At 45.4% G+C, this 20,438-nt stretch overlaps 1 protein-coding gene across 1 annotated transcript; it reads left to right on the top strand.

Annotated features, from left to right (window-relative positions):
- Window positions 1–3,389: 3,389 nt before the first annotated feature.
- Window positions 3,390–12,968, top strand: LOC308222581 (pancreatic triacylglycerol lipase-like; the record flags this gene model as incomplete). Its single annotated transcript, XM_080620841.1, has 12 exons — window positions 3,390–3,438; window positions 4,213–4,367; window positions 4,863–4,985; window positions 5,695–5,829; window positions 6,857–6,965; window positions 8,047–8,166; window positions 8,407–8,526; window positions 9,973–10,091; window positions 10,314–10,443; window positions 10,627–10,738; window positions 12,053–12,220; window positions 12,905–12,968. 12 exons carry the CDS (start codon window positions 3,390–3,392, stop codon window positions 12,966–12,968), a joined length of 1,404 nt encoding a protein of 467 aa, XP_080476967.1.
- Between the last annotated feature and the right edge of the window lie 7,470 nt (window positions 12,969–20,438).

Below are 20,438 nucleotides of genomic sequence, written 5' to 3'. Positions count from 1 at the left end.
AAGAAGAAAGAGTTACTCAATTATTAACTCCTGTTTGCCCATGTTTGATAAGTACAAGCACTTCCGCAGATAAACTTCTAAGAAATAGGAGCAGAACTACAACATTAAGAACATCTACCTGGACTTCAGCAAGGCTTTTGACGCTGTCTTCCCATGACATTGTCGTAGGCAAGCTCAGGAAGTGTGGGCTGGACGAGTGGACAGAGGTGGATAGAGAACTGGCTGAATGGAAGGTCTCAGAGAGTTGCCATCAGCCGCACACAGTCTAGTTGGAGACCTGTAACTAGCAGTGTCCTCTGAGAGTCAACGCTGGGCCCAGTACTGTTTCACTCGTTCATCAGTGACTTGGAGGAAGGGATAAAGAGCCTCCTCAGCAAGTCTGCTGATGATATAAAACTAGGTGGAGTGGCTGATACCCAGGAGTGCTGTGCTGTCATTCAGAAAGATCTAGGCAAGCTGGAGAGATGGGCAGAGATGAAAGTCAACAGCAAGCGCAGGGTCCTGCACTTGGGGAGGAACAGTCCCATGCACCAGTACAGGCCAGGGGCTCACCTGCCGGAAAGTAGCTCCACGGAGAGGGACGTGGGAGTCCTGGCGGGCAAGTTGTCCATGAGCCACCAGCAGTGTGCCCATTTGGCCAAGGAGTCCAATGGTGTCCTGGGTGGCATTGGGAAGAGCACTGCCAGCAGGACGAGAGAGGATCCTCCCTCTTTATTCAGCCCTCGTGAGGCTCACCTGGAGTACTCTGTCCAATTCTCTACAAGGGAGACACTGAGCTCCAGAAGCAAGGCCAGCAAAAGGCTACTAGAATGATTGTCTAGAGCATCTCTTGTATGAGGAAAAGCTGAAGGGGCTGGTCCTTTTCAGCCTACAGAAGAGAAGGCTCAGTGCGGATCTGATCAATGTGTATAAGCACCTGAAGGGAGGCTGTCAAGAGGATGGGGCCACACTCTTCCCAGTGCAGCCAGGCAACAGGACAGGAAGCAACAGGCATAAACCAAAACACAGGAAGTTCCACCTGAACACAGGGAAGAACTTCTCTACTGTGTGGGTGACTGATCATTGGAATAGGTTGCCCAGAGAAGCTGTGGAGTCTCCTTCCATGGACACAAGTCTGGGCAGTGTGCTCTTAGTGACTGTGTGTGAGCAGAGGGGTTGGACCAGAAGACCCCGAGTGGTCCCTTCCAACCTCAACCATTCTGTGATTCTGTATTTACAATGGGTGTCGATTTACAAGTGGAATATTTTTTAAGAAAAGAAACAGGAGCGTTGTATCCTTGACTAAACACTATCCAAGCCTATGGAATTAAAAGGGTAATTAAACACATGTCTGAGGTTCAGCCAAGAGAAATCTGCAGTACAGAAAGTTCCCTGGGGACTTGACAGGTGGCAAGAGAAGCATGAACAGTGCCACGAAGCACTGCGCTATGTCCCAGGATGGAGCCAGGGCATCCTGCAGCACCAGAAATCCAGTCCTCTCCTCTGCCTGCTTCCTATTCCAGACCACAAAGACCAGAATGGCTCCTCCAGAGAGCAGCCTACCTCGTACTGAGGGCCATGCATCCAAGCCCTATCCTTCTGCCCAAATAAGAAGCAAGCAGCTGAAACCCATCTGACCATGGCCTAGAGAAACTTCCTACCTGTTCAGTTTGCCATGTCTGATTACTGTTGAATAAGGGCAGTCAACTAACTAGGGTAAAATCAGTTTCCTCCCTCATTTTGAACAAGAGTTAAAACTTATCAGCTTACTACTGCATGTAATGATTCTCCTTTATCACTGATACGAACACATATCTACAAACTAAAATGCTGCTTCAAATAAGGATGGGAGCCCTGAGCTCTAAATTCGTATCAAAGGTGATTTTTAATAGAAAAAAAAAAAAAAAACGTTTAATACTACTTAAGAAATAAACCCCACTTACACTGATAATAGATCCCTAGACACACAGCTGGTATCCATTTGGCCATTCCCAGGGGCAGACTAGGGAACATCAGCGCCTCCAAGACATGTGGCCACCACCACAAAGCAGAGACAAGGTGACAAAGCTTTCTAGGGGAAGAGTTAGCCAAGGGTTCATTTCTTCTTGAGTTCACTTACAGCATTCTCATAGAGATGAACAGGACCAAGGGGTTCCCAGGTCTAGCCCTGTTCATTTGCACAGCCCATTTTTCACCCTTCGGTTGAGATCTCTAGCAGAACAGCCTACTGAGCTCTGTAGCATCCCTATACAAAGTGGCCATGTCACAATGTCTGGAGTAACTCTGTATGTTATTTGTAGGTACTTTCACCATGCTTACTCTCAGTTCATCACACAGAGAAAGGCTTTCTCAGAACTTGGGTTACATGGGTAGTACAGAAAGGATCCAAAGGGGTAGACAATCATCCTTCTACATCTACTTATTTCAAGAAGGAAATGAAAGGGGCACCAGGGGAGGGTCTGGCTCTTTCACTAGGCTGCCAGGCCCACTAAGTAGGTTTCTTAAAGAGATAAAGCTTTGCCAAATAGAGTGGAGAATTGGCAACAAAAGACCCAGAAGCACAGGGGCATTCCACATACAAAGTCACTTGATGCAGGGCAAGGGAGGGAATTCAAAGACAGTTTTGTTCCCTATTAAATTCCCCAGTAGACCCCCTTCATCCCAAGTACACAACACTGAAACCAAAAGCCTTCCCAGCCAAAACAAGGCCCTAAATGCAATGACACAAAGATCCACCTAATTCTCTTCAGTGTCCCACTCCTGATGTGTTGCTGCCTGGGAACTGCCCTATCTCTGCAGCTCCATTCCTATTCTGGGCTCCAGCACACCAACTCAGGCAATCTATGCCCATGGATTTTGGAATTTTACAGAGAAAACAACCACTAGAGTTGTTTACCAGTTATCAATATCCTATAATCTGAAACAAATATTCCTATCTTTCTGGAAACATTTCCAAGGATAAAGCAGACTAGAAAAAGCACACACAGAGTGCACGAAGCACACACCAGTGCATGGAGTTTCCAAGAGGCATCGTAAGTACTTCAGGATTGGGGGGGTTTCTTTTACCTCGTCAGGTATACGGCTTCCCAAGTCACAGCAGCGTGAAGGAGACGGCAGCTCACATAGGCATCCTGAGGCTGGTTTTAACATAACTACTATAATTTCCAGGGGAAGCATAGCTTCACTGGGCAAAAGTCACACTAGATTTAAGCTATGCTTTAATAGATTTAGAAGCCTCAAAATCTCTAGCAGAGCAAGCAAAGATAATGCTCACACATGGCGGTTATAGACATATGTTGCAGAGAAGATAGACACAGAACCCTTGAGAAAATTCAGCAACAGAGAGCCAAGTGCACTTCCTAATCATGCGGGTTAGCAGATACTACCTGCTTCTTCTTTTACTGTTCTAGATGCTTGGGATTTGGATACTTGCACTATGCCTGCTCAGCGCAGCAGAAGGTAAGCATACGGAGTTATTATTTCTGTAGCCTTTCTATGCTGCTGTATTTGGTGAGATGTCATTCTACAGTGCGGTGCCTTAAAACTTGCCAATTGAGGCTACATGGGTCACTCTCCTAGGCCAGAATGGCGAGATGAGTGCGGGAGTGTTGTATTTCCCTTTCTCCACACTGGAAATCCCACCCGAGGAGCATGCAAGAAATGCTGGTGTTTTCTATCTCAGAGCAAAGCTCTTGCTCTAACAAGGCTAGGAAGTTGGTTTTTGTACCCTTCTTTAGTGATGGAAATGGAGAAAAAGTTGGGGGCGTTGGGTGGAGGAAGTCTAATGATGGTATAGCGGTATATTCCGCAGAAGCCACCGGCTTGTATAGTATAAAACTTCCATGTAGAGCGCAGTCAGCTGTTCAGCACAGTCTCAAGATATTGCTGATTATTTGCAGTATTTTGGCTTCTTAACAGGAGAAACTCATCAGGTGTCTCTGTCGTAGGCAAAACAACAGCTGGGGTTAAGATACCTAGAGTATGGTATAGGATACCCATGGAGGAACTGAACTGAATACTTTGTTGATGAGCAGTAGGGTGGCTTCTTTCCTTGGGATAAACTGTAGCTGTTGAAAATCTGAGAGAGGGCAGCTTACTGGTCTTTGCTCTCTGTAAACCATAGGATGTTTAAGTAACCGAGAGATCTCCAGAGAAGAGATGCTATGAGTTATAACTAACCCGCTCCACTTCTTTGCTCGTTCATATATTACTGGTCTGATCTGTGTGCTACAGGTTCAGAAGTCTGCTTTGATAGGCTGGGATGTTTCTCAGACAGTGCACCATGGTCTGGAACTACAGAAAGACCAATCCAGAAGTTACCCTGGAGTCCAGAAAAGATAGATGCTCACTTCCTCCTCTACACAAGAGAAAATCCCGATAGCTATCAAGTAAGAACCGTTGTGGTTTACACATTAATAAGTCACATGCAAAAAAGAGGAAATAAACTCTGACCCCAGCTGTGCTCCTGGGAAGTGTTGGAAACCTTCATTTTATTCAAGAGACAGCCTTTCTCAGCTCCATAGCAGGGTCTCTGAAGCAGAACTCTCATGCTCCTCCAGCCCTCACAGAGCAGCATAGCCCATGTTTTCTGTACGGCCACTGGGAAGTGGTGAGAAACTGTGCATGCCTTAATGATTGGGTAAATCTTTCCCACAGATCAAAAGATAACACATTAGAGGTAAAGTTTGGCTGCTCTGAGATACGTGTCAAAGCTTGCTTTGAATAGAAATACAGACCTTAAGCCATAGTCATGTGAACGCTTACAAATGAGTTTAACATTGCATAAGAGCATGCACCTAAAGCATAGCCCAGGTCTTTGCAATTTTGATAAACTCTTTACAGAAAGCAGATTTAAATGTTTGTTCATTTAATATCTACAACAGGAGATCTCTGCAGTTGATTCCTCCATTAGCTACTCCAACTTTAAAACAAGCAGGTTAACCAGATTCATCGTCCACGGTTTCATAGACACTGGAGAAGAAAACTGGCTGTCAGACATGTGCAAGGTAGGTACCATAAAGTTCCTTATTTTCCATTTATAAAAACATTCCTTTAAACTGTTTTCTCTACTTCTAATCAATTTATCTCATGGTACTTCTAAAGAAAAGGGCAGCAAAAGAAGCCACATTTTCAAATCATTAGCATCTAAAATACGTATCTGCGTGTGCATATATATCCCCAAATATAGCCATGAATCTGAAATGAATATTTAGTGACACCAGCAACTTATGCACCCTCTTACAAAAAATGCACTTTTTCTTACAAATTTGTGTCAGAAAAATACTCTAGCTTTTTTGTCATAAAAATGTAAGCTCTAATTAAATTGCTTCTAAGCCACTTCAGTGAATCAGGACATGAGTAGAGCTCATTTCTCATTTTTAGTGTTAATTTGAAGTTTGATTAACATTAAAAATTGAACAGGTCAGTATTGTATTGATACTGTTTTTCCTTCTGCAAAAAATACTGCTATGGGTATTTGAAATGATGGTGTGGTCATTACCACAGCATACCACCCTCTTTCAGTACGGTCTGAGCAGACGTACGCCTGTGAGCAGGCATAACCATGTACATATGCTAAGGTACCGGTTCTTAAAAAGTTCTCATACAAATTCATGCAACAAATTCATGAGTGGAGCTGTTATGAGCAACATGAATCAATTCTAGACTGTATTTACTGTGGGGAGCTTTGTTTTTTACTTTTGTTTTACAAAACAGAGGTTGCTCACCGTGGAAGATGTGAACTGCATCTGCGTTGACTGGAAGAAAGGCTCAAGATGTCAGTACACCCAGGCATCAAACAATGTCCGTGTTGTGGGCGCTGAAATAGCTTACTTTGTGAAGACCCTTGTGGTAAGAAACTTCTGGTTATAAAGCTACAGATACTGCGGATTGGAAAGAAATACGATTCAGGAACTTTTATAAATCTGAACGTAACCAGCAGGGAACATTTTCTGCTACTCAGCAATCATTTTCAGAGTTGTGCTAAAACCTCTCTTTCTAAAGTTAGAGAACTATGTAGCAACAGCAGGGTTTAGCCACTTTAGGGATAAGAAGCTCTACAAGCTATCCCTACGGTACAGCCAGACAGTTCTTCCACAGATGTGAAGTGGTGGGTAATTTTAAACATGCAGAGATAACGGACATAGCAAACTGCATTTTCAGGGAGACAAAACCAACCAAATGGGCTGGAGCACAACTGCTCTCCATGAGCAGCAAAGAGGATCCACTCAGTCACCTAAGGGGGAAGTCCTTGTGGCACCTTCTGTAGCTTTAGACACAGTGCACATGACCCCTTTTTCAGCCAGCTTCATACAGGAAATGATGCTTGGTTTGGCGCCTTCTTTTAATCAAGGTGCTTTCAACACACACGGCCCATAAAACAACTATAAATTACTTCAGTAGATAGTATGCCAGGTCGAGGAGTGCTCTGACCCATGTCTCACTCAACATATCTACGTTGCAGTCACTGGGTTACTGTCTCAAAAGGTTGAAGGAATCTCTCCTCTCCTGTCCTCCTCCAGCTGCACATGGTACTAGACCTGCCATGTCTAACTTAGAGTGCCCGCCTGGCTGAGCCTTCCAAGCCAGATGAGCGCCCTCTTATTACTAAGGGGTCTAGGATGTAAAATGAACACAAAGCATCTCAGAACTCTGTTCATAGAGTTCTCTAGAGTTTTATCAGCCTCCAAATGAGAGCAGCATCTGAAGAAGGGGTTTTGAAGAAGCGATGTATTGTACCAAAACTGACAGACAGATGCTGAAATCATGTAGTTCCCAAGTCTATAGTCAAATTGAAAGTAGTTTTTCAGCACCTTTTTACTCCTCCCTGTTGCTGATGAAAACAGAGGTAGGAATCTTTTGTATCCTGTTTTCCCAGGACACATTTGGATACTCTCCAGCCAATGTTCACATTATTGGTCACAGCCTTGGAGCACACGTGGCAGGCGAAGCTGGCAAGAGGCATCCAGGAATTGGAAGAATTACTGGTAAGTCAGTGGCTTAAGTCACAACTCATGCTAAAGACACCAGTGCTTAAATAAGATGTTGCTATTCATTCTCTCTTTCTATGGTATCTGACTGTGGGCTGTAGTTTAGTAAAGGGTAATTTGGACGTTGTAGAACGTAGCCTCTTCTCACTGTACACTAGGAGTGGTACTCTGGTAAGGGTTGGAAAGCAGTCAGTGTGACAATGAGTTTGCTTGCATATATTTACACAGCAAAGGAAAGGCTCCATACAGCTAACAGAGCCAGAAGACTCCTGCAATACATCAGCTGACTTGCTGATACGCATTAATGCTTGTGGCAAGCGCTACAGAGCTTGATTGGGCCTGTTATATAGCAGCACAGCTGATACACAACACCCACCACTTCCAGGTCCCTCCAAAGCATGTTATAAGCGGCACAACAGTGAGCAGTTAGTTCTGTACTGCTAACAAATATCATGTTCCAGAAAAGGATGGATTAAACCTGATGCTTCAGAAGCAGTAGGCTAACCCTAACCGTCCTGATGCGTCACCCATTCTCACCCTGCTTTGCTATGTCTACAGAAATTTTCACCCAGTAGAGTACATTATTAGTAATTATTCTTCCCCGCCCACAGCAAAATATCTAAAGTTTCTTTTCTTAAGAGTTGATACAGAGATAGGTATATTTATTGCCTTATGAGTTCATTTATAAAAAAGGTATTCCAGCAACCTCAGAAAGCAGAGATGCCATTTCAAGTATTGTAAAACCTTCAGTTCTCTCCCAGAACTAAAACGTCAGAGGTATTGCGAGCTAAACTTGTGGTCAAACCAATCCTTGTTCTTTCCAAGTACTGGGATTCAACATTGGTGTATATCAGTAAAATCTAATAGGCTTCACACAAGTAATCCTTTCTGCTGCTTGGGAGAAAAGCCACTTGATAAGAGAGAGCAGACAACATGGTCTCCTATATCTTATACTACTTACATATAAGGAACCACAGACCACTATGTATGTGATGATTCATTATATACAACCATAGCGATATACACAACAATGCACCTATATCTCTTTATCTATACATAACAAGTTTTTTCCTTTCAGGACTGGACCCTGCTCAGCCTTACTTCCAAGGGACTCCCATTGAAGTCAGACTGGATAAAACTGATGCCGAGTTTGTTGATGTTATCCACACAGATACAGCTCCCACAATCCCCTACTTAGGTGAGTATTGAACAATACTGTAATCATTATTATTTATAATAATTATTTATGCCGTAGAGCACTTCAGTATCCTACTAACTCATCAAGGCTCACTTGTGCTGTGCCACAGACACAGAACAAATAGACCATACTGGTCCCTAACACCTCACATCCTAAAATACCAAGCACCCACAAACTTCAACTATAGGTATGAAACAGTATTGATTGAAAATAGGCTTACCCCTACTTTAAATGCTCCAGGTTTTGGCATGAGCCCAGCTATTGGACATCTTGACTTCTATCCAAACGGAGGAGTGGAAATGCCTGGATGTGGAAAGAACGCTGTGTCACAGATTATAGATCTCGATGGCATCTGGGAAGGTAAGTGTTGATTACATTACCAACTCAGGGATAGATCACCCCTCACAATGTAAGGGCTTAACTTTCCTCAATTCAGGTGTGTTGCATTAGCTTTTGGTGTGCCCAGCAGCAATGGCAGCTGCAGAGTGCAGTGAAACTGTTCATATGCTTAAACCACACTGTTTTCCAGAGCTCATTAAAAAATAAACAAGACAAAGGGGTTTGCCTCTGGAAAATCTGCCTCCTCTGAAGTACCCAACAGCAGAAGCAAGTTACTGAAACCGTGCCAACAGTTTTAAAGGGTCTATAACAATATACTTCACTTTGTTTCTATGCAGTTGCCCAGCAGCAGTACTGGGTGGAGTAGGACAATGATGCTCACAGCTACTTGGGCTGTGATGGGCTATCTTCAGCTGCAGCCTTTCTGAGATAAAGCAATTAATTAGCTTTTTATTACCTTTACAATCTGAGTTGCATTAAAGCAATGTCATTGTGTCTGTTTGTAGTCCCCTAACAAAGATTGGCACGTAGCTGCTCAAATAGAGTTCCTTGCTGGTTTACATGGTTCTAAGAACAGCTCTAAGTATTAGAAAATGTTTACGTGTCTTCAGAAAGTTAAACTGCACAGAACATTCAAAAGAACCAACAAAACAAACAAAACAAGAGTTCTGCTGTAGAGCTTTTGCACTATTTTATCTGAGCTCTTTCTTACATTGCTGCAAACACCTGAAACTCTGGGAATCCACAAACTTATTTGTGATAACCAGCCTTTTCCTCCAGGTTTTATTCAGTGCAGTTGGAGGCATTACCTTTTCTTCCTTTCTTTTTTGTTATGCAGTAAACTCCTTCTCAATGAAGGGGAATTAAAGCACAAAGAAATAAGCGTATTGTATATGATCTTCTTTTTAACCTAAACTCAGGCAAACAATGGCAACACAAAAGAAAATAATATATTCATTATTTTAATTTTAAGATGCTCCCTTCCTTAAGCACCCCCCAAATAAGAATAATTTTGTTTTGAAGTCCTCAGCTGCAGCAAATCAGCACTGCCCTAGGAAGTTCCCTCTTAAATACTTTTCCTTTGGTTTTCCTTTGTTATGGTAATCCCTCGGTTGCCTACAAAAGGCCTGCTTCCTGCCCTTCTCCTTTCTCTTGTGCACCTTGGTCAGATTGCTTGAATAAGTTTTTGCGAGGGGGAGGAGAGGGCAGAGGCTAAGCTGAGCTGCGCAGTCAGTCTCCACAAAGCATTCCAAGTCTGCATTTTATACCTGTTGAGTCAGTGACAGTCCTTAGAGCTTCAGTTCATTGCAAAAGCAAGCTTCAAACCTTATGCTTGATACTATAAGAATCATGATGAGGCTTTTGAGGAGGAATGATGCATCCCAATGACACGGCAAGGGCTGTGCCAGTATCTTTCCACAAATGGCAACGGAATGAAAGATTTAACCTGGAAACATCTTTTTGCAGGAACTCGGGACTTCATGGCTTGCAATCACCTGAGGAGTTACAAGTATTACTCTGACAGTATTATCTACCCTGATGGGTTTCTGGGCTATTCATGCACTTCATATGACGTTTTTGAATCAGTAAGTACCTCTCAAAGCCTCAGGATGGACTGTGTCAAAAACAGTTGCTCTTTCTTATTTATACACCTGAAATCCAGTTTACTTATGGTACTTATGGTCCCAGAGTGGATCTGTAAGAGAAACAAATGCTGCTGTGACACACGGCCACCTAAGTGGGTATATCAAAAAGAAGTCCTTGGCTGGATGGATAACTTTATTAATGGATGTATTTGGTTTTGCTAGGGACTCTGCTTCCCATGCCCAGCAGAGGGATGCCCGAATATGGGTCACTATGCAGACAGGTTCAAAGGGAAAATTAACAGTGACTTCGTGAAACTTTACCTGAACACTGGAGAAGCCAAGGACTTTGCTCGTGAGTTTTCATTGCTTCCATTCCTACCTACTGCTTGTAAACAACCACTTTTATTGCCCTGTTTTACAGTTAACAGGTGATCAGACCTCACAGCAGGGCAATAGCTCTTCATGCCAATACTTGATATGCTAGAGACTGACCCTCCCTGGGTACAATCTAACTTACTGGATTTCTTCTATGCAGTTTGGAGGTACAAAGTAACTGTGACCATCTCTGGAAAGCATAGTGTGACAGGATATGTAAACATTGCCCTCTATGGAAGCGGTGGGAACACAAGACAGCACCAGATTGTCAAGTAAGTCAAAAATTGGAGAGAAAAGAAACTTATCTTCTAGAACATTCAGTTCAGATTTCTGTTTATATTGGTCTCACGTTAGAGATCAAATTCACAGAATCACAGAATCACAGATCACAGAACATTAGGAATTGGAAGGGACCTCAAAAGATCATCTAGTCCAGTCCCCCTGCCGGAGCAGGAACACCTAGATGAGGTTACACAGGAAGGTGTCCAGGCGAGTTTTGAATGTCTCCAGAGAAGGGGACTCCACAACCTCCCTGGGCAGCCTGTTCCAGTGTTCCGTCACCCTCACTGAGAAGAAGTTTCTTCTCAAATTTAAGTGGAACCTCTTGTGTTCCAGTTTGAGCCCACTACCCCTTGTCTTACCATTGGTTGTCACCGAGAAGAGCCTGCCTCCATCCTTGTACCTGATATAAATGCAGAGGCAGTTTACTTGGGTGATTTGAAGGGAAAAGGTTAGAAGGCAGGATCTTGAACTGTTAGAATCCAGCATCACTTGTTTGCTGTCCACCAAGGTCTTGCTGGACTTATGCTAGCAGAGTTGTGATCTTTCTGCCTTTCACAGGCTTGCAAATGTTGCCACCACAGCTGCTGAAGTTACCCCATGAGTTGCTATATAAAAATCTACTTTTTGTTGCTGATAACTTCACCTGCTTACACTAAATCATAGAATCAACTAGGCTGGAACAGACCTTAAGATCATCAAGTCCCATGATCTTAATGATCTATTACCCGAGCTGCCTGCTTGCCTCATGTGCTCTTGTTCATTTGTATTTTCCTTCTTTGTTTCCACTGAAATGTCTGAAATGGTGAAAACTGGGGAGAAGACATTTAGATGTGGGTTTGGGCTTCGGGCTTCATGCTTTTGGTTTTGTTTCGTGACAACTATGGCACTTCCACCTTTCCAAGAAGGCCTTCACGTCTTCAGGTATTTGCTATGAGCCGATCCCAGTTTGCAAGCATCCGTGTGACATCCAACCACACGAGACAAGTCTGCCAGCATTGAACACATTCTGGCACTCCCTAGCTCTGTAGCAAGCTCCACCTTCTTCACAGGGATCACCCTGTAACTGAGTCTTCACTGGGAGGTGTGACTGTAGCATCTCAGGTCTTTGCTGCTTCTGATAAACACTGATTTGGGATCAATTATGGTGGAAAACTGGGAATAATGTTGTTACCATATTATAAGCTAAATATTGTTTTTCTACTAACTCTCTACTCCCTTGCTATAACAGCCACTCAGTCGACAGGAGTGGTGATTAATATTAAATCCTAACATGCCTCACACCCATACAACGTTCTTTTTCACAGGGGAACCCTCAAACCAGACAACACTTACACAGGCTACATTGATGCAGAAGTTAAAATTGGAACAGTCACAAAGGTTAAATTCCTCTGGAACAACAATGTGATAAACCCAACTCTTCCTAAAATAGGAGCTGCAACTGTTGTAGTGCAGTCTGGAGAAGACAGAAAAGAGTAAGTATACCCATTGTGAAAATCTTCAGAGTTACTTGGGAAGGTAGGTGACAAAATTACATGCAAGGTTATCAGCATCATTCTTTCCAAGCTCCAACTGACCACGAGGACTGGTTATTTGTGTGTGAGCTTGTGTTAGCATGTCTGATTCACAGCCAGCTGGAACAGCAAATGATTTTCATTGTTACTGGTGGCCCCTGAGATCATGACTGATGAAAGAGGACCATGATAATAAACCCACCCTTCCAACGAACAAGACTAATACTGTTTTTTCTAGACTTTGTGGAATAGGCTGGGATGTTCAGATTATCAAGCGTAATTTATTGATCCAGTTTCACCCTTTTTCCTGAGCTTTTTAAAACAAACTCCTTCATTTGCTTGATCAGCTGTTTTATCCACCCCATGATTTCATGTCTAGAAGAGGAGGCACAGTATGTTTTAAACTCATATACAAACTCATAGTTAACATGCCATCATTTAAAAGACAACGTGGGAGTTGGAAACAGTTTCAGGCAAAGCTAAATGATTACAGCCCAGCAGCATTACCTTTCAGCAGAGATCCTAGGGCAGCTCTAGTTCCCATTCTGTTCTGTTGTGGCAAATGACAAATCAGGTTGTCTAATATTAAAACCAAATCAATTTGTATAATTTCAACAACTCAAGGTATTGCATTTTTTCTTTCAGATACCATTTCTGTGGTTACGACACAGTGAGAGAGGATGTTCTGCTGACTCTTACTGCTTGCTAAAAGCACATATGAATACCCCAAACCTTGATACCAATAAAAGCTAGCGTGTATAAAACTCTGGTGTCTGCAGTCATTGAACCCATAATCCTGGTGGTGTCTGATGGGGTGTTTTGCTGCTTTGGATGGTGGGGGTGAAGTCCCAAGCCCAAGGCCCCATGGGCTTGTGTACGTTCAGGTTCTTAAAATGGTCTCGAACCAGATCCTCTCCTACAGTGGGCCCAAGGTCTTCATTCTCACAGTCCCTACATTTGCCTTCCAAGATTTGGGTGGTGCGTTGCCACTGAAGACCGAGGCAAAGAAGTCATTAAGAACCTCAGCCTTCTCCAAATCCCGGGTAGCCAGTTCTCCCGATAGCTTCCGGAGAGGGCCCACATTGTCCCTAGGCTGTCTTTTATTTGCATTGTACCTATAGAATCCCTTCCTGTTATCTTTCACATCCCTAGAAAAGTTCAATTCTAACTGGGCCTTAGCTTTCCTAACCTGGTCCCTAGCTTCCCAGACAACATCCCTGTATTCTTCCCAGGCCGCCTGTCCTTGCTTCTACCTTCTATAAGCCTCTTTTTTCCTTCGTATGTTCCTCAGCAGCTCCTTATCCATCCAAGGAGGTCTCCTGGCCCTCATGCTGCACTTCCTTCTAGCTGGGATACAACATTCCTGAGCTCGGAGTAGGTGATCCTTGAGTATCAACCAACAGTTTTGGGCCCCCCTGCCCTCTAGGGCTGTATCCCATGGAACCTTACTAAGCAGGCTCCTGAAGAAGCCAAAGTCTGCTCTCTTGAAGTCCAAGGCAGTGAGCTTGCTGCACGCTCTTCTCACTGCCCTGAGGATCTCGAATTCCACCATCTCATGATTGCTGCAACCAAGGCTGCCCTGGAGCATCACATTTCTAACCAGCCCTTCCCTGTTGGTGAGCACGAGGTCAAGCATGGCACTTCTCCTCGTTGGCTCCTCTATTACTCGCAGAAGGAAGTTGTATTCCACACAATCGAGAAACCTCCTGGATTGCTTGTGCCGGGCCGTACCTCCACTCCAACAGATGTCAGGGTGGTTGAAGTCCCCCATGAGAACAAGAGCCTGAGAGCATGAGGCTGTTCCTGTCTGTCTGTAGAGTGCTTCATCCACAGATTCCTCTTGATCAGGTGGTCTGTAACAGATCCCCACAGTAATGTCTCCCATCGCTGTTCGCCCTTCAACCCTGACCCACAAACTCTCTATTTACTGCTCACCCGTCCCCAGACAGAGTTCCATACTCTCCAGCCTATCCCTAACATAAATAGCAACTCCCCCTCCTCGCCTGCCAGGCCTGTCTTTTCTAAAGAGCCTGTGACCTTCCATTCCAACACTCCAGTCGTAGGAGCCATCCCACCATGTTTCTGTGATACCTATTATACCATTCCCCCGTAGACATGCACTCATCTCTAATTCCTCTTGTTTGTTCCTAATGCTATGAGCGTTTGTATAGAGGCATCTGAGTCAAGCTCCAAATGAAGCCGGCTCATTGGCTGGAGTGGCTGGAATATCTCTACATTGCTCCAAGCATTTATTGTAGGTGCTGGCATCTGACTGGGTGTGTTGGGATGGAATGGTGCCCCCCTCCCCCAACACATCTAGTTTAAAGCAACCTTGACCAGCCTGGCAAGCATCCTACCAAAACCACTCTTCCTCTTCTTTGCCAGATCAGCTCCACCAGCCCCCAGTAGACCTGGCCTACAAACTAGGGTCCCCTGTTCAAGACACCCAAACCCCTGACTATGACACCACCCTTTTAACCATTTATTAACCTGGCCAATCCTCCTAGCCTTTTTAAGGTCCTCCCTTTTATCCTGGAGAATTGATACAAAGACAATCTGAGCTCCAGAGACCCCACCCACCTCTCCCAGGGCTCTTTAGTACTTCTTTATGTTCTCCGGGCTACTGCCAGCACCCACATGGATCACTAGAAGTGGGCAATAGTCAGTGGGACTCACTAGAGCAGGCAGCCTCTCTGCAACATCCCTGATCCGTGCCCCAGGTAGGCAACACACCTCCCTTGAGACTGGGTCAGGCCGACAGATGAGTGCTTCTGTCCCTGTCAAAGTACAGTCCCCTAGTACTACCACCCGCCGCTTTTTCCTGGCAGCACCAGTGGAGACCTTCTTTACCCGTGCACCAGCCGGTTGTTTCTGGTGTGAGTGCGTTTCCTCTTCAGCCACCTGCAGGACAGCAAAGCGGTTCTGGGTGGCGACAACAGCATTAGGAGGAAGCCCCTTGCTTTTAATTGTCCTCTTCCTTCTTTTTTTGTTGGATTTTTTGTTGATGTTTCCCAGCTTCCTGGGTTAATGGCTTCCTTCTTTCCTCCTTGAGCTACAGGGGACGCTTGAGGCCCCTGCACAGGTTGGGCCTGGAGGAAGCAGTCCTGCTTCCTCTCAGCTTCCCTGGCATCTCGCAGCCTATTAACAGCGCCTCTCAGCTCAGCCCCTGCTGCCCGAGGATCTCCACCAGGGAGCACCTGGTGCAGCCCTGCCCATTGGGCACCCTCCCCTCACAAGACCAGTGCAGGCACTCTCTACACTCTGAGCTCTGCCCTGCAGCCTCCCCTCTCATCGGCTCTGTCTGGGTGCCTACGCTGGCCACCGCCGGCGCAGCCAGAGCAGAGCTCCCAGACCGGGCCCTGGTCATCAGGCAAGCGCTCCCCATCTCGCCCGCCTGCCCGCGCGAACTGCCTCGACTCGCGCCGGTCGCCGCGCTCCCTGGGGCGGGTTTTTACCCAGTCAGGGCTGGTGCCGCTCCTCGTGGCTCCGCCCCCTGTGAGTCCCTGCCCGCCTCAGCTGAGCTGCCGGCTCCTGGGCGAGGCCTGGCGAGGACTCGAGGCTCCCCCGGTGGCTCTGGCTGCTCTCAGTTGAGGCTCCCGGACGCTGACCTTTCCCCTGCTCAGGTGTTGAAGGCGTCCTCTCTCGAGCTACTCACCTGAGCAAACCTCAACAAGACTTAACATTTTATCTAGAGTTCTATAGATTGAGATTCATTTTATTCATGTATTACAACTCAAGTTTTACAGCTGATCCTCAAAAGAAGGAAATTCACCTTGTTCCTGTTAATATGCAGATGCTACTGTTCTGTACAGCAGCCTCTTAGGAAGGCCGAAGTGGGATTATGGATTGAACTAACAGCCCTCAAGGTGACAGCTGACAGCCTTGCATTTGTCTTTGGGGGAAAACAGATAAATAAATCTCGATTCAAGTGTTTTTTCCTTCCCAGGTCGACTTTTTGTGGCCGTGGAACTGTGACATATGGAGTTCCCCAGTTACTTACACCTTGCTAGGTTACAACTGGTTCTGTATGCAGCAGTTGAGCAAACCATCAGTCCTGTGCATGGGAATGTGGATACACAAGGCTATTAAAGCAAAACCCAAACTGCCTGTGGCTCCTTTTGTTTTTTTCAGTCCTTTGCAAACACACTTGTCAATGTGTTTCATGTTTGACCCGGTTTATTGTGCTTGTAACTATGGAAGAAACTGGAGATCAGGTGCTAAAATCTATTTATAACATTGTACAGCCTTGCTCTCCCACTGCCTCAAAGTAAGAGCTGTTTCCCACCACACTGATAATTTGCCAGATTCTCTGCCTATCAAACACCCTCAAGGCAGTACATTACCTCAGCCCTTCCCTGCGGCTGGGAATGGTCCCAAATGCCTCCTTTCCACAGTCTATGCCATCGTGCAAAACTTTCCAGCCCCACACAAGAGCACTGCCCTTCAAAAGCACTCTGGGACGGGGCAGGAACAGAACAAGACCAGGGTGCTTCAGAACAAGATCAGGGTGCTTCAGAACAGCCCTTTGTACACAGCACCTTCACATTAAGCAACAGATGAAGGCAAACCTCAGGTGTTCCCCACTTCAGAAGCCTGATCACAGCACCTGGCTACTGTTTAATTTCTAATACATACCTTTGCTCTGACCACTGGCAGTCTGGAGAGAAACTGACTTTGAGTAACGCCAGGCTTTGCACAACCTGGGAGTGACTATTTCCCATTCAAATGAGCACTACTGCAAAACTTGGCACGAGCGAGACGCCTGCAGCTTGAAGAGACCAAAGCAGGGGATACTTTCCAAAGTATAAAACCAAAACTCTAAGTTAATGAATAAGAAGAAAGAGTTACTCAATTATTAACTCCTGTTTGCCCATGTTTGATAAGTACAAGCACTTCCGCAGATAAACTTCTAAGAAATAGGAGCAGAACTACAACATTAAGAACATCTACCTGGACTTCAGCAAGGCTTTTGACGCTGTCTTCCCATGACATTGTCGTAGGCAAGCTCAGGAAGTGTGGGCTGGACGAGTGGACAGAGGTGGATAGAGAACTGGCTGAATGGAAGGTCTCAGAGAGTTGCCATCAGCCGCACACAGTCTAGTTGGAGACCTGTAACTAGCAGTGTCCTCCGAGAGTCAACGCTGGGCCCAGTACTGTTTCACTCGTTCATCAGTGACTTGGAGGAAGGGATAAAGAGCCTCCTCAGCAAGTCTGCTGATGATATAAAACTAGGTGGAGTGGCTGATACCCAGGAGTGCTGTGCTGTCATTCAGAAAGATCTAGGCAAGCTGGAGAGATGGGCAGAGATGAAAGTCAACAGCAAGCGCAGGGTCCTGCACTTGGGGAGGAACAGTCCCATGCACCAGTACAGGCCAGGGGCTCACCTGCCGGAAAGTAGCTCCACGGAGAGGGACGTGGGAGTCCTGGCGGGCAAGTTGTCCATGAGCCACCAGCAGTGTGCCCATTTGGCCAAGGAGGCCAATGGTGTCCTGGGTGGCATTGGGAAGAGCACTGCCAGCAGGACGAGAGAGGATCCTCCCTCTTTATTCAGCCCTCGTGAGGCTCACCTGGAGTACTCTGTCCAATTCTCTACAAGGGAGACACTGAGCTCCAGAAGCAAGGCCAGCAAAAGGCTACTAGAATGATTGTCTAGAGCATCTCTTGTATGAGGAAAAGCTGAAGGGGCTGGTCCTTTTCAGCCTACAGAAGAGAAGGCTCAGTGCGGATCTGATCAATGCGTATAAGCACCTGAAGGGAGGCTGTCAAGAGGATGGGGCCACACTCTTCCCAGTGCAGCCAGGCAACAGGACAGGAAGCAACAGGCATAAAGCAAAACACAGGAAGTTCCACCTGAACACGGGGAAGAACTTCTCTACTGTGTGGGTGACTGAGCACTGGAATAGGTTGCCCAAAGAAGCTGTGGAGTCTCCTTCCATGGACACAAGTCTGGGCAGTGTGCTCTTAGTGACTGTGTGTGAGCAGAGGGGTTGGACCAGAAGACCCCGAGTGGTCCCTTCCAACCTCAACCATTCTGTGATTCTGTATTTACAATGGGTGTCGATTTACAAGTGGAATATTTTTTAAGAAAAGAAACAGGAGCGTTGTATCCTTGACTAAACACTATCCAAGCCTATGGAATTAAAAGGGTAATTAAACACATGTCTGAGGTTCAGCCAAGAGAAATCTGCAGTACAGAAAGTTCCCTGGGGACTTGACAGGTGGCCATGAAGCACTGCGCTATGTCCCAGGACGGAGCCAGGGCATCCTGCAGCACCAGAAATCCAGTCCTCTCCTCTGCCTGCTTCCTATTCCAGACCACAAAGACCAGAATGGCTCCTCCAGAGAGCAGCCTACCTCGTACTGAGGGCCATGCATCCAAGCCCTATCCTTCTGCCCAAATAAGAAGCAAGCAGCTGAAACCCATCTGACCATGGCCTAGAGAAACTTCCTACCTGTTCAGTTTGCCATGTCTGATTACTGTTGAATAAGGGCAGTCAACTAACTAGGGTAAAATCAGTTTCCTCCCTCATTTTGAACAAGAGTTAAAACTTATCAGCTTACTACTGCATGTAATGATTCTCCTTTATCACTGATACGAACACATATCTACAAACTAAAATGCTGCTTCAAATAAGGATGGGAGCCCTGAGCTCTAAATTCGTATCAAAGGTGATTTTTAATAGAAGAAAAAAAAAAAAAGTTTAATACTACTTAAGAAATAAACCCCACTTACACTGATAATAGATCCCTAGACACACAGCTGGTATCCATTTGGCCATTCCCAGGGGCAGTCTAGGGAACATCAGCGCCTCCAAGACATGTGGCCACCACCACAAAGCAGAGACAAGGTGACAAAGCTTTCTAGGGGAAGAGTTAGCCAAGGGTTCATTTCTTCTTGAGTTCACTTACAGCATTCTCATAGAGATGAACAGGACCAAGGGGTTCCCAGGTCTAGCCCTGTTCATTTGCACAGCCCATTTTTCACCCTTCGGTTGAGATCTCTAGCAGAACAGCCTACTGAGCTCTGTAGCATCCCTATACAAAGTGGCCATGTCACAATGTCTGGAGTAACTCTGTATGTTATTTGTAGGTACTTTCACCATGCTTACTCTCAGTTCATCACACAGAGAAAGGCTTTCTCAGAACTTGGGTTACATGGGTAGTACAGAAAGGATCCAAAGGGGTAGACAATCATCCTTCTACATCTACTTATTTCAAGAAGGAAATGAAAGGGGCACCAGGGGAGGGTCTGGCTCTTTCACTAGGCTGCCAGGCCCACTAAGTAGGTTTCTTAAAGAGATAAAGCTTTGCCAAATAGAGTGGAGAATTGGCAACAAAAGACCCAGAAGCACAGGGGCATTCCACATACAAAGTCACTTGATGCAGGGCAAGGGAGGGAATTCAAAGACAGTTTTGTTCCCTATTAAATTCCCCAGTAGACCCCCTTCATCCCAAGTACACAACACTGAAACCAAAAGCCTTCCCAGCCAAAACAAGGCCCTAAATGCAATGACACAAAGATCCACCTAATTCTCTTCAGTGTCCCACTCCTGATGTGTTGCTGCCTGGGAACTGCCCTATCTCTGCAGCTCCATTCCTATTCTGGGCTCCAGCACACCAACTCAGGCAATCTATGCCCATGGATTTTGGAATTTTACAGAGAAAACAACCACTAGAGTTGTTTACCAGTTATCAATATCCTATAATCTGAAACAAATATTCCTATCTTTCTGGAAACATTTCCAAGGATAAAGCAGACTAGAAAAAGCACACACAGAGTGCACGAAGCACACACCAGTGCATGGAGTTTCCAAGAGGCATCGTAAGTACTTCAGGATTGAGGGGGTTTCTTTTACCTCGTCAGGTATACGGCTTCCCAAGTCACAGCAGCGTGAAGGAGACGGCAGCTCACATAGGCATCCTGAGGCTGGTTTTAACATAACTACTATAATTTCCAGGGGAAGCATAGCTTCACTGGGCAAAAGTCACACTAGATTTAAGCTATGCTTTAATAGATTTAGAAGCCTCAAAATCTCTAGCAGAGCAAGCAAAGATAATGCTCACACATGGCGTTTATAGACATATGTTGCAGAGAAGATAGACACAGAACCCTTGAGAAAATTCAGCAACAGAGAGCCAAGTGCACTTCCTAATCAAGCGGGTTAGCAGATACTACCTG

Source organism: Psittacula echo, assembly GCF_963264785.1.
Source record: "Psittacula echo genome assembly, chromosome: 6".
NCBI lineage: Eukaryota > Metazoa > Chordata > Aves > Psittaciformes > Psittacidae > Psittacula > Psittacula echo.
This window is presented reverse-complemented; position numbering and strand designations above follow the sequence as displayed.